Source organism: Entelurus aequoreus, linkage group LG13 (assembly GCF_033978785.1).
Source record: "Entelurus aequoreus isolate RoL-2023_Sb linkage group LG13, RoL_Eaeq_v1.1, whole genome shotgun sequence".
NCBI lineage: Eukaryota > Metazoa > Chordata > Actinopteri > Syngnathiformes > Syngnathidae > Entelurus > Entelurus aequoreus.
This window is the reverse complement of record NC_084743.1, coordinates 36928608-36943328: the sequence shown is the minus strand read 5'-3', so window position 1 is coordinate 36943328 and position 14721 is coordinate 36928608. Positions and strand designations below refer to the sequence as shown.

General features: G+C 40.6%; 1 protein-coding gene across 9 annotated transcripts in view; it reads left to right on the top strand.

The window, feature by feature from the left end:
* The window catches only part of LOC133663370 (inactive dipeptidyl peptidase 10-like), a 168348-nt gene that overhangs the window by 52873 nt on the left and 100754 nt on the right, over positions 1–14721 (top strand). For all 9 annotated transcript variants that reach the window (XR_009828291.1, XR_009828292.1, XR_009828296.1 and 6 more), the window contains exons 3-6: positions 6800–6911; positions 7355–7450; positions 10635–10729; positions 10860–10934. Coding sequence is in view for 4 of the 9 variants with exons in the window: in XM_062067792.1 (XP_061923776.1) it covers positions 6800–6911; positions 7355–7450; positions 10635–10729; positions 10860–10934 (378 nt within the window). In the remaining 5 variants the exon portion in view is untranslated. The remainder of the gene's footprint in view (positions 1–6799; positions 6912–7354; positions 7451–10634; positions 10730–10859; positions 10935–14721) is intronic.

The following is a 14721-nucleotide window of genomic DNA, read 5'->3' as shown; positions in this document are numbered from 1 at the left end:
CTGCGCGTCTTGCACCATACTCACGGAGAGGTTGGCTCTGCTAGAGGGCCGTGTCCGCCAGTTAGAGCAGAGTAATGTCGTAACTTTAGATGTTGCGGACACATCTGCTAGCGTTAGCTGTAGCGAGCTAACTAGCCCAGCTTGTAGCAGTCCTAAGCGGCCTACAAGCTACGGTGTACCGGTTGAGACGCATAATAGATTTAGCTCTTTAGCTAGTCCTACACCCCAGTCTACCAGGCACCACACCTTAGTCATAGGGGACTCCATCACCCGAAACATAAAGCTTAGCAAACCAGCCACAATAAAGTGTATCCCCGGGGCCAGAGCACCTGACATTGAAGCTAATCTTAGGGAGCTAACTCGCAACAGGCCTAGTAAACACGTACGACAGGCTAATCGCACCACTAATTATGCGAATATAGTTGTACACGTTGGCTCCAATGACACTAGAATGAGACAGTCAGAGATTACAAAGAGAAACATAGCCAGGACTTGTGATCTCGCCAGAAAGATGTCCAGGCATCGAGTAATTGTCTCTGGCCCCCTGCCTGCGAGAGGCACTGATGAGAGACATAGCAATTTAGTCTCGCTTAACAAGTGGCTGCCTAGCTACTGTAGGCAGCAGGGACTAACGTTTATTGATAACTGGCCCTCTTTCAGGGGCAAACCAGGCTTGCTGATGAGAGACGGCCTTCACCCTAACCAGGAAGGCGCCATCATCCTGTCTAGAAACATAGACTACTATTTAAGTCTCACTTGACTGACTACACTAGAGCAAGCCCGGTCACAGGCAATTACAATGTCTGTTAGTCCGGGTGAGGAGTCAGTTAAGCTAGAACTAGCCAGCGCCAGGCTGGATAATCCATGTACGCATAGCAATTCTCTTAGAATAATACACAATTCACATAATGTTTTTTCTGTTGTGTCTGTGTCAGAGGTGGACATGCATTCTACTGAGGTGGCAAATTATGATATGTCCAGTCTATTGCAGCACCAAGCAAACAATCGGAAAATTCCCGTCATATCAATTCCTAGATATGGTCGAAACTATTTAAAGTGCACTACGCATAATAAACGCAACATTGTTAATATTGCCACTACGGATAATCTTAACAAAAACTCGTCAAAACAGCCCAATGCCTATGATATGGGCTTTTTAAACATAAGATCATTGTCTCCCAAGGCGTTATTGGTTAATGAGGTCATTAGAGACAACAATCTTAACGTCATTGGTCTTAGCGAAACCTGGCTCAAACCGGACGAATTTTTTGCGCTCAATGAGGCATCTCCTCCTAACTATACGAATGCGCATGTTGCCCGCCCTCTTAAAAGGGGAGGGGGTGTCGCACTAATATACAATGAAAATTTCAACCTTACCCCTAACCTAAATAATAAATATAAATCGTTTGAGGTGCTTACTATGAGGTCTGTCACACCGCTACCTCTCGACCTGGCTGTTATCTACCGCCCCCCTGGGCCCTATTCGGACTTTATCAGTGAATTCTCAGAGTTCGTTGCTGATCTAGTGACGCACGCCGACAATATAATCATAATGGGGGACTTTAATATCCATTTGAATACCCCATCGGACCCTCAGTGCGTGGCGCTCCAAACCATAATTGATAGCTGTGGTCTTACACAAATAATACATGAACCCACGCATCGCAACGGTAATACAATAGATCTAGTGCTTGTCAGGGGTGTCACCACCTCCAAAGTTATGATACTTCCATATACTAAAGTAATGTCCGATCATTACCTTATAAAATTTGAAGTTTTGACTCTTTGTCAACAAGCTAATAATAATAATAACTGCTATAGCGGCCGCAACATTAATGCTGCCACAACGATGACTCTTGCTGACCTACTGCCTTCGGTAATGGCACCATTCCCAAATTATGTCGGCTCTATTGATAACCTCACTAACAACTTTGACGATGCCTTGCGCGAAATTATTGATAGTATAGCACCGCTAAAGCAAAAAAGGGCCCCTAAAAGGCGCACCCCATGGTTTACAGAAGAAATTAGAGCTCATAAATTATCATGTAGAAAACTGGAACGCAAATGGCGCGCGACTAAACTTGAGGTTTTCCATAAAGCATGGAGTGATAGTTTAATAACTTATAAACGCATGCTTACCTTAGCTAAAGCTAAATACTACTCAAATCTCATCCGCCTCAACAAAAACGATCCTAAATTTCTGTTTAGTACAGTAGCATCGCTAACCCAACAAGGGACTCCTCCCAGTAGCTCCACCCACTCGGCAGATGATTTTATGAATTTCTTTAATAAGAAAATTGAACTCATTAGAAAGGAGATTAAAGACAACGCATCCCAGCTACAACTGGGTTCTATTAACACAAATACGACTGTATATACGACGGACACTGCCCTCCAAAATAGTCTCTCTATTTTTGATGAAATAACATTAGAGGAATTATTACAGCGTGTAAGTGGGATAAAACAAACAACATGTTTACTTGACCCACTTCCTGGGAAACTTATCAAGGAACTGTTTGTATTATTAGGTCCATCAGTGTTAAATATTATAAACTTATCACTTTCCTCCGGCACTGTTCCCCTAGCATTCAAAAAAGCGGTTATTCATCCTCTGCTCAAAAGACCTAACCTCGATCCTGACCTCATGGTAAACTACCGACCGGTCTCCCACCTTCCGTTTATTTCCAAAATTCTTGAAAAAATTGTTGCACAGCAGCTAAATGAACACTTAGTGACTAACAATCTCTGTGAACCTTTTCAATCCGGTTTCAGGGCAAATCACTCTACGGAGACAGCCCTCGCAAAAATGACTAATGATCTATTGCTAGCGATGGATTCTGATGCGTCATCTATGTTGCTGCTTCTTGATCTTAGCGCCGCTTTCGATACCGTCGATCATAATATTTTATTAGAGCGTATCAAAACACGTATTGGTATGTCAGACTTAGCCTTGTCTTGGTTTAACTCTTATCTTACTGACAGGATGCAGTGCGTCTCCCATAACAATGTGACCTCGGCCTATGTCAAGGTAACGTGCGGATTTCCCCAGGGTTCGGTTCTTGGCCCTGCACTCTTTAGTATTTACATGCTGCCGCTGGGTGACATCATACGCAAGCAAGTACGGTGTTAGCTTTCACTGTTATGCTGATGACACTCAACTCTACATGCCCCTAAAGCTGACCAACACGCCGGACTGTAGTCAGCTGGAGGCGTGTCTTAATGAAATTAAACAATGGATGTCCGCTAACTTTTTGCAACTCAACGCTAAGAAAACGGAAATGCTGATTATCGGTCCTGCTAGACACCAACATCTATTTAATAATACCACCTTAACATTTGACAACCAAACAATTAAACAAGGAGACTCGGTAAAGAATCTGGGTATTATCTTCGACCCAACTCTCTCGTTTGAGTCACACATTAAGAGTGTTACTAAAACGGCCTTCTTTCATCTCCGTAATATCGCTAAAATTCGTTCCATCTTGTCCACTAGCGACGCTGAGATCATTATTCATGCGTTCGTTACGTCTCGTCTCGATTACTGTAACGTATTATTTTCGGGCCTCCCTATGTCTAGCATTAAAAGATTACAGTTGGTACAAAATGCGGCTGCAAGGCTTTTGACAAAAACAAGAAAGTTTGATCATATTACGCCTACACTGGCTCACTTGCACTGGCTTCCTGTGCACTTAAGATGCGACTTTAAGGTTTTACTACTTACGTATAAAATACTACACGGTTTAGCTCCAGCCTATCTCGCCGATTGTATTGTACCATATGTCCCGACAAGAAATCTGCGTTCAAAGAACTCCGGCTTATTAGTGATTCCCAGAGCCAAAAAAAAGTCTGCGGGCTATAGAGCGTTTTCTATTCGGGCTCCAGTACTCTGGAATGCCCTCCCGGTAACAGTTAGAGATGCTACCTCAGTAGAAGCATTTAAGTCCCATCTTAAAACTCATTTGTATAATCTAGCCTTTAAATAGACCCCCCCTTTTTTAGACCAGTTGATCTGCCGTTTCTTTTCTTCTCTCCTCTTCTCCCCTGTCCCTTGCGAGGAGGAGTTGCATAGGTCCGGTGGCCATGGATGAAGTGCTGGCTGTCCAGAGCCGGGACCCCGGGTGGACCACTAGCCTGTGCATCGGTTGGGGACATCTCTGCGCTGCTGACCCGTCTCCGCTCGGGATGGTTTCCTGTTGGCCCCGCTGTGGACTGGACTCCCGCTGATGTGTTGGATCCACTGTGGACTGGACTTTCACAATGTTATGTCAGACCCACTCGACATCCGTTGCTTTCGGTCTCCCCTAGAGGGGGGGGGGGTTTACCCACATATGCGGTCCTCTCCAAGGTTTCTCATAGTCATTCACCGACGTCCCACTGGGGTGAGTTTATCCTTGCCCGTATGTGGGCTCTGTACCGAGGATGTCGTTGTGGCTTGTACAGCCCTTTGAGACACTTGTGATTTAGGGCTATATAAATAAACATTGATTGATCATTGATTGATTGATTTCAATAAACATATGCAAAGGTTAAGGTTGATACAAAGTGAATTGTGTCTGACCTTACTTATCATGGCCTAATTTGAATCATTAAAATTGTTACAGCTCACAAGTTGTCGCACATTCCCCCTTCATTTTTCGTTCAATCACCATATCGTCGAAAACAGTGATTTATGCTTTTTTTATACCCTGATTTGTGCGTAGGCAACCTTTACAGATGAAATCCCTAATTATTGATGAGTGTGATGGTTCTGGATTTGTAGACCTGCTAAACACTGGCCATACTTGCTAGAGATGTCCGATAATGGCTTTTTTGCCGATATCCGATATTCCCATATTGTCCAACTCTCCATTACCGATTCCGATATCAACCGATACCGATATAAACAGTCGTGGAATTAACACATTATTATGCCTAATTTTGTTGTGATGCCCCGCTGGATACATTAAACAATGTAACAAGGTTTTCCAAAATAAATCAACTCAAGTTATGGAAAAAAATGCCAACATTAGTGCATTATTTTTTAAACATGCCTCAAAACAGCAGTTTGGAATTTGGGACATGCTCTCCCTGAGAGAGCATGAGGAGGTTGAGGTGGGCGGGGTTGGGTGGTGTTGGGTGGGGGGGTAGAGGTAGCGGGGGCGTATATTTTAGCGTCCCGGAAGAGTTAGTGCTGCAAGGGGTTCTGGGTATTTGTTATGTTGTGTTTATGTTGTGTTATGGTGTGGATGTTCTCCCGAAATGTGTTTGTCATTCTTGTTTGGTGTGGGTTCACAGTGTGGCGCATATTTGTAATAGTGTTAAAGTTGTTTATACGGCCACCCTCAGTGTGACCTGTATGGCTTGCATTCACTTGTGTGTGTGAAAAGCCGTAGATATTATATGATTGGGCCGGCACGCAAAGGCAGTGCCTTTAATGTTTTATGGTGCTCTGTACTTCTCCCTACGTCCGTGTACCACTCCGTACAGCGGCGTTTAAAAAGTCATAAATTTTACTTTTCGAAACCGATACCGATAATTTCCGATATTACATTTTAAAGCATTTATCGGCCAATAATATCGGCAGTCCGATATTATCGGACATCTCTAATACTTGCCAACATTTACATTTCAAAAATGTTTAAAAAAGAAGAGATTTTTAACAGAAATCTCCGTTAAATCACTTAATAAAAATACACAAACACACCCTAAACTTTGTAGCATGGGAAAGTGTCACTATCAGCTGAGCTATCCAGTCTGATACACAAATGTAGCAGTTAGCAGAAATTATTTGAAGGGGGCCTATTGTGCAAAACCAACTTTTTTTTACGTGTTGGTCCCTGTTTTTGTGTAATTGGGATCCCCATAAGTCCCAAAAATGTTAAGTCAAACCATAGGGGCATGGTGGAGATATTGCATATTGCAATATCGCTTTCTTCCAAACTTGCTCCAAATGACCGTTTGGAATTAGAGACTTTAGTGAGGTATTTTGCCTTAGATACACCAGCAAATATCTACATATATGATAGAAGTTCAAACGAAGAACTTTGTGCGAGTCCACTATATTTATTCAGTTGTAGTCCAAGGTTGTTGTCAGTAAGTTCCTTATTTTTCTCTATCCTCTTGTTGTGGGGCAGGCTGGCTTGTCGATTAACGCTAAAACCCTCCACTGTTGCCATTTCTAGTTCCAGTTATAGTTCTAAATTATATCGTATATCTGTCAATTGACTCGACATGGAAACACTCAAAACTGAAACATGGCAGTTGAAGGGGGGTTGGTCTGAAAGAGGGCTTTGGCACGTAAATAAGGTTCTGTAAAACATAATCTGTGCAATTCACAAGAACGTTTTGTATATGTAAAAAAAAAAAAATCAACATATGACCCTTTTGAGTGTTCCTTGGAAACTTTAACTCAAAAAGCACAACAGTTGCAGAACAAGAACATTGGAAAACAAATACTGGATATATATTTTACTTGTTAATATCACACAGACTTAAACTTAGACACTAGATGGCAGTAAAATGATATATTCAGATCTTATTTTAAATCATAATTTCAGCTCATACCATACAGCTCTGTCATCCACAAGTTGCAGACATTCTTTGTTTATTCTACGCTTGAAAAGTGATTATCTTTTTAAACATTAATTTATGTCCCAACAAATTTACCCAAAAAAACTCAAAAAATCCATTGAATGTTTTTAATCATCAGACGAAGATATCTCTCCAAGTTTTCTATTGTTTATTTTTTTGTCCAATATGACTTGCGTAACATGCAAATGGTATCTTGAGGAATATTTAATCAGTTCCTTCTGCATTGCAGGACATGGGGCAAAGAGGACCAGACAGGAACTGGAAAGGGATCGGTATTGCCCTACTCGTTATTATGTTGGTGCTTTCGCTCATTGGACTGTCAATCGTTCTGCTATCAAAAGGTGAGACTTCCTGCAAGTGTGCTGAAATAACATGTGGTTAGCACTGTGGTAAGCATTGTTGCGAGAATTGACACAGAAATAACACAAAGGATTTGTTGTGGAGATGAACAACAATTGAGACAAGTCACTGATAAGTATAAGAATACATGTAAACTACTCAGACAATACTAACACTAATACTGTACTAATGCTAATACTTGCTACCATTACAAAGTAAACATTTCTGGTTTATGTACATTTCAGGTTAAACCTAAATTGTCAACAGAAAGCCAATAACCCAAAATTGTTATGAGTAGTGTGTGTGTGTGGGTGTGTGTGTGTGTGTGTGCGTGTGTGTGTGTGTGTGTGTGTGTGTGTGTGTGTGTGTGTGTGTGTGTGTGTGTGTGTCTAGTATAAAAATATATATGAAAGGTTTTAAACGTCATGTTATTTTTATTGTGTAGATAACCGCAATCAATTTTCTGGCTCCCACTTGACCTTGGATGACATCTTCCATCGGAACTTCCAAATACATGATCCTGATGCTAAGTGGCTCAATGGTATGTATTTAAAAAAAACCAAAAGCTTCAAATACTGGTTACAGTAAACCAACATCTATAGCTGTTAATTTGGTTCCTGGCCTGGCCGTAGTAAATTAATTTCCCTGAAGTAGGAATGATTCATTTTAATCAAATATTGTCATAGCCTTAAAAAATATGTTTACAACCATCTATATATGGATTAATTGTTTTAATATAAGCAATAATATAAACCAACATACTGCAGTAATGCTGCCAGAGGCTGTTCCAGTCAGTGGCCATGATACTGAACAGCGCGTTCTGATTGGTTTGATCTCACATTGTGGTCAATAATACTTAGTATTAATATGTTTAGTTCCTTTGGCCATTCTTGTGCTTAAAAATGTCAAAAGTTCACTAAAAAGAACAAAAGTTGATACATTGTCCTTCCTCAGTGTAGCGATGTGCTAAATATTGTTTGGCAACTGATACGTAACTACTTTTGGTTTTTAAAGTAGCCTATTAGTGCATATAGAACTACAAAATGCCGCAAATTAGGTCCGCCTGTACTGTGCCGAAGAACTAAGGCTTAGCTTGAAATAACAAGAGTACAATGTAGTTTTAGGATTAGACTTAGACTTAGACTGAGACAAACTTTAATGATCCACAAGGGAAATTGTACCACACAGTAGCTAAGTTACAAAGGATGGAAAGTGTAAGGCTGGAAAGGATAATGCAGGTATAAACTAGACTAAAAATGTACCGTAGTAGCAATATAAAATATAACATATATGTAATATTTAAATTTTATACAAACGTATATACAGTACATGATATATACTGATATATTATATTATTATCCATCCATCCATCCATTGTCTACCACTTGTTCCTTTTGGGGTCGCGGGGGGTGCTGGAGCCTATCTCAGCTGCATTCGGGCAGAAGGCGGGGTACACCCTGGACAAGTTGCCACTTCATCGCAGGGCCAACAGATAGACAGACAACATTCACACTCACATTCACACACTAGGGTCAATTTTATTATATTATATTTTTATATAATATATACAATATATAACAATTACCATGTACAATATTACAGTATATGTAACAGCTGCAGCAAAAAATAGAGAGTAGATCCAGCAAAAAATATACATTATAAACAAAGAGAGGTAGCTAACATAGAAGCGGTCAGGGAATAGACAGATATCATCTATTGCTGTATGGCGAGTGATTATACAGCTGGATGGAAAGCGGAATGAAGGAGTTCTTGAATCGAACACTGTGGGAAAGAAGCTGAAGGAGCCTGTTGGAGTATGAGCTCTGCCGTCCCTCAATTGTCTGGGGGAGTGGGTTGGCAGGATTGTCCATGATGGCGAGCAGTATGTCCAGTGTCCTCCTGTCCCTCACTGACACAAACGCCTCCAACTGCGTGCAAATAGTTTAGCCGGCTTTCCGGATCAGTTTGTCAATCCGGTTTAAGTCCCTTTTGCTGGTGCTGCTCCCCCAACAAACCACTGCAAAGTACAGGGCACTGGCCAGAACAGACTGATAACAGATCTCCAACAGCTTGCTGCACACATTAAAGGACCTAAGCTTCCTCAGGAAAAAGAGTCTGCTCATGCCCTTCTTGTAAACAGCTTTGCTGTTGCCCTTTCCAGTCCAGTCTACTGTTTAAGTGGACTCCCAGGTACTTGTACTGCCCCACTAGTGCCACCTCCTGGCCCTGGATCTTGATGGGCTCCACAGGGATGACACAAATAAACACAAAAACAGAGAACACGCAAGAAGCAAATAAACAATTTATTAGAAATACCCACAGAATACACTGATTAGACAGGTGATGTGGTACATCTGGACAAGACACGTGTGAAAAGGAGCGCAATGATTAGGGGAGATATGGATGAAGTGATAGAGGGGTATGAGTTCTTCTCCTTGGGCCTATTAAGTATTAAGCTTGTGTGCACACAAAAACCTGCCATATGCACCTTTTCATAGCCAAGTTGAGATGTATTAAGAGTGAAATGTGAAGTGCCTCACGCCAACTTCATGCCTTACCTACGCACCTTTCTACATGCAGTGAGTAATGCGCAACATTTCCTGCGTTACATTTAATGGCATAACGGTTTGGATAATGTGTACTTGAGAGTAGGTTAAAACAGTGAGGTGGTCGTTCGGGCTTTGCCAACATTTGATTTCTACAATGTAAAAAACATCAAGGCAAAGACACAAACTTCACTTTTTCTTCAATGCATTTAATGCTTCATGTATATTTTAACATTTGTAGGTACTTCTATTAAGTTATCAAGGCAATCTCCTATTGCTGTCACAATCTGTTCCTGTGACTCGAGCGCCAGCTTGGCCAGACGGGCAGACAGTTGCAGCAGCCAGTGATTGGGGTACATTAATGGCACTTGACACATGTGATGAATGGCCCGACTTTGTGTCACTTGCGGCTGTTACCGCAAGTAGCTCTCCTGGGTTGTAATAATACACTGAGTAATCAAACAAGAGTCATAGTCTTTCGTATCCTTTTTGATATGCGGGCGTGTTTAAATCAACACATTTTGTTGTAAGTTACACAAATTATATTTATACTGGGGGTAATTAGAGTCACCTACCTCTTCTAAAGTTTTTTGTGCCATTGCAGCAACTGTCTTTTCAAACAGGGTGCAGCACTACTTTATCTTCGGTAACCCTGCCTGTTTTGACCACATCCATCTTCTTTGTCATCTTTTTCCTGATGTAGTACCACTCATTTCTTATTGTTCCTGAGTACGGTTCTCTGACTCAACAGCATTAACAGACTCACAATCTCAACCCTCCTTTGTTTTCTCGAAACACGAGAAAGAAGCACCTCTTACTGACTCCTACTGAATTATGATGGGGCAGAGTGTGCAGATCTCAGGCACATGGCTAATTTCAATGTCATTTGTATATTTATAAGGGAGTGTGATCTGCGAAAAATAAATGTGCTTGCATTAGTGCGTCCACACAATTTATTACATCTGAACGTTTTCTTGCGTACTTTGTTTTCTGTATGTGACCTTGTGCCAATTTTCATTCGGAAATCGACACACTTCTTAATTAATGAGGGCCCTGGTTCTCAGGGTTTGTAGTGTGTGTCCTAAGAAGGAAAGCGGATTTAATCATGGGTATTTTTATTTGATATGCAACATATTGACAGACGGTTTTTATTTGGGTAAAATCAATGTCTTGTTGCAGAAAAAGACGTTGTCTTCCTCAACTGGGATGGAAATTTATTGAAAGCCAACACAGAGAACAACAAGACAGAACTCTTGCTGCGAAACACAACTTTTGTGAGTACAGAATAATAATTATTTTTTGTCACTTGAAGTAAATCAAAGAAACACCTTGACAGAATTTTAAGTAAGTATAAAAGCTTTGGATACTATGTTGAAAAACTTTCATATCTTCTGTTCCCCAAAGTCCACCTTTAAAGCCTCAAAGTTTGCAGTTTCTCCTGATCTGAACTTGGTTCTTCTGGGATATGATGTCAGCCAGGTAAGATGTTCTCAGTAGTTTAACTGCATACAGATTGAGGAGTGATACCAGAGCTTTAGCAGATGTGACTAACATGATAATATCACTCATTTAAGTACTTTTAATCAACAGTGATCTAAGGGGGACAGCTTTGCGAGGTTGGGAGAGTGGCTGTGCCGGCAATCTGAGGGTTACTGGTTCAATCCCCACCTTCTACCATCCTAGTCACGTCCGTTGTGTCCTTGAGCAAGACACTTCACCCTTGCTCCTGATGGGTCTGGTTAGCGCCGTGCATGGCAGCTCCCGCCATCAGTGTGTGAATGTGTGAATGTGTGAATGTGTGTGTGTGTGAATGGGTGAATGTGGAAAATAGTGTCAAAGCGCTTTGAGTTCCTTAAAAAAAAAAGGAAAAAAGGTAGAAAAGTGCTATAGAAGTACGACCCATTTACCATTTACCATTTAATGACAGGCTATTCATTTGCATTCTGCAGTATTTCTCTGAGGTAGGGTCCCCAAAAGTATTGATACTTTGATACCAAGTTGATAATAACGTGCAAAAAATAAATGACCCAATACTGTACAACACATTTTCCTTGTCGAGCAAAGTCAATTATTGGCGTGTGAGCACGGAATCAACGCCACAGAAGAAGGCACGCTGTCTAAAAAAAACTAAATCCAATGTTTCCATTTATTTACTTATTCGTAAAGGTCTGTCACAAATGTGAATTTGGCGCTTCCGGTTCACCCTAGCTCATAACAAGTGATATTGTAAGTGAGTCAGTGTAGCATAACTGTAGGTGTGGTGTAATTCCGCTTCGCAAAACACGTCATAGACACCTGGTTTGCCAGTAAATTAGACCCAATCAATCAATCAGTCAATCAATCAAAGTTTATTTGTAGACCTTGATCACAAGTGCCTCAAAGGGCTTTACAAACCACAACGACATCCCCTGATCTGAACCCACTTCCGAGCAAGGAAAAACTCAGAATGCCTGATGGGATGAAGAAGAAACCAGTGACTGGAGGCTGCTAGAAAATCCTGACCTGAATTATGAAGTTATTATTGTCTTTTGTATTCATACGAAATCTTCAAAGTTTGGCTAGGTTAAAACAAATACATCCGTTCAATTTGATTTAGACACCCTTGGCTCTCTTGTGTCAATTTTTCAATTGTACAGAAAATATGAAATCGGAAAAACAATTTGCTATCCGTTTTTTCATTTTGGGTCTGTAAACAAATACTGAAAAACCGAGTTGTCGTTTCCATTTTTTAGTTTTGGTTTTATATTGAAAAATAATAACGAATGATACACCGATTTCCAGGAATTGACCATTTTGGGCCATGTATGCAAGTTTGCCTCCAAAACAGCGCATCACATTTGGAATAAAAACACAACTTTTATGCAAAGCGACCAAAATAACTGACACTTTGGGGAATCATCGTACACTCGCTGAACTTTAAGGTCAGCGAATTTCTTGAAATTTCTGAACTTTGTGCGATTCAATAACTTGTTTATGGATTCTGTTTTTTGGGGGGGGAATCGGGGGTGTCGTCCTGTATTTGAATTAATTCACTGCTTAATGCTTAACCTAACTAAAACACCAGAGGCCTTTGTTTTGTAAAATAATGTTTATTTGGAACGCTAAAAATAAATATTGGCAACCATTTTAACTGCCATTTTTCTGATTTTGCATTGAATTCCAATGCCATTGTGTCTGATGTTCCAAAGTTTCCTTGTAGAAAGTGCATTATACTTTTCACTTAACAACAGCAATCAGAAAGTCTGTGTTTTGGAATTTTTTTCCTGTTCAATAAAGTACAGTTCAGAGGGAACTAAGGGTCTTTTTAAGTACCGTATTTTCCGCACCATAAGCCGCCCCGTGTTGTAAGCCGCACCTTTAATGAATGGCATATTTCAAAACTTTGTTTACCTATTAGCCGCCCCGTGTTATTAGCCGCACCTACGCTACGCTAAAGGGAATGTCAAAAAAACAGTCAGATAGGTCAGTCAAACTTTAATAATATATTACAAACCAGCGTTCTAACAACTCTGTTCACTCCCAAAATGTAATGTGCAAAATTGAAATCACAAAAATAGTAACACTCAAAATAGTGCAGAGCAATAGCAACATCAATAACTCAACGTTGCTCATACGTTAATGTCACACACCACACAAAATAGACATTTAAAGCTCACTTTCTGAAGTTATTACTCATCCACAAATCCCTCGAATTATTCTTCTTCGGTGTGCTTCACTTGTTTTTTGACACCATCTGTGATGTGGACGTGCATGAAGTCGTAGATCAACAGGGACGGAGCTGCTTGAAAAAAGTCGCCAGGTCTCTTCGCTCATTTTTTCTTCATCCATCCATCCCTTCGAGTTAGCTTTTATGATGACTCCGGCTGGAAAGTTCTCTTTTGGCAAGGTCTTCCTTTTTAATATCACCGTGGGTGGAAGTTTCTGGCCGTTAGCATGGCAAGCTAACAGTGAAGGACGACTTCTCATTCCCTGTGGTGCGAATATTCACCGCACGTGTTCCCGTTGTATCCACAGTGCGGTTCACATGAATATCAAAAGTCAGTGGAACCTTGTACGCGTGTCTCTTAGTAGGAGACATTTTGTGGTCTTTACAGAAACACACAAATGAAATGAAACGTAATATCCGTGCGCTTCTTCTTCTACGGAGGCGGGTGCTCACCTTGGCGGTTGCTCACAGTAGAAGAAGAAGCGCTTCCTCTTCTATGGGTGCGGTTGCTTACCGTAGAAGAAGAAGCGCTTCCTCTTCTACGGGGAAAAAAGATGGCGGCTGTTTACCGTAGTTGCGAGACCTAAACTTTATGAAAATAAATATTAATATTAATCCATATATAAGGCACACCAGGTTATTAGCCGCACTGTCAGCTTTTGAGAAAAATTGTAGTTTTTAGGTGCGGCTTATGGTGCGGAAAATACGGTATTTATTTGAGTACTTAAATTACTATTATTTAGTACTTAGATTAAAAAGGAGAAAGGTTGTATGCTGCAAGAGAAGGAAAGTAGGAAAAGCAAGAAGGAGCGAGTGAGAGAACTCTTCCAGAACTGTATAGCTTTTTGAGAATGAGGGGGGGGAGGAGGGATTAGGGTGAAGAGGGAAGAAGATAGGCAAAACACACTTCTGAATGTGATATTAGCTAACACCAGGATTGTTTTGGTTAAGCATTGTATAAGGTAGTTAACGACATCAATCATAATGGTGTGTAAGCTTTAGACCAAAATCCAAAGACAAATACATAAATAGATATACCAACATTTCAGCAGGGGGTTTGGAGATATCTGCAGCAAGCCCCAAGAATGCGTTAAGGGTTATAAAAGTGTCTTATCTTAGGACAGAACCCAGGCACTGGTAGCTAAGGAGAAGAAACCACTACACAGACGTTTAGGCTAAAATTGTGGCTTAAACAAGAGATTACTAGAATATTAATGATGGAGGAAAGCACAACGATATATATTCTCTGAAAGGAACAGTTAGCATCTCTGATAAAGTTAAATGGTTAACTTTCACAGTGTTTTCAGCTATCAGAACCGAGCAAACAGGGACAACATCGACAGTACTGACCTAAATTGTAAATACAAGGACTGCAGACAGACCAATTGTCTTAAAAAAAATAAGGTGGTTATTGATTATTTATTTATTGTTTGTCTTGTATTTTAACTGAACCTAACAGAGTATCCACATGTTATTTGGTCATTATCTCATGTTTGATGACGATAAAGTTTTCTATTGTATTCTATTCTATTCTATTATATTCTTCATCCTGTAATAGGA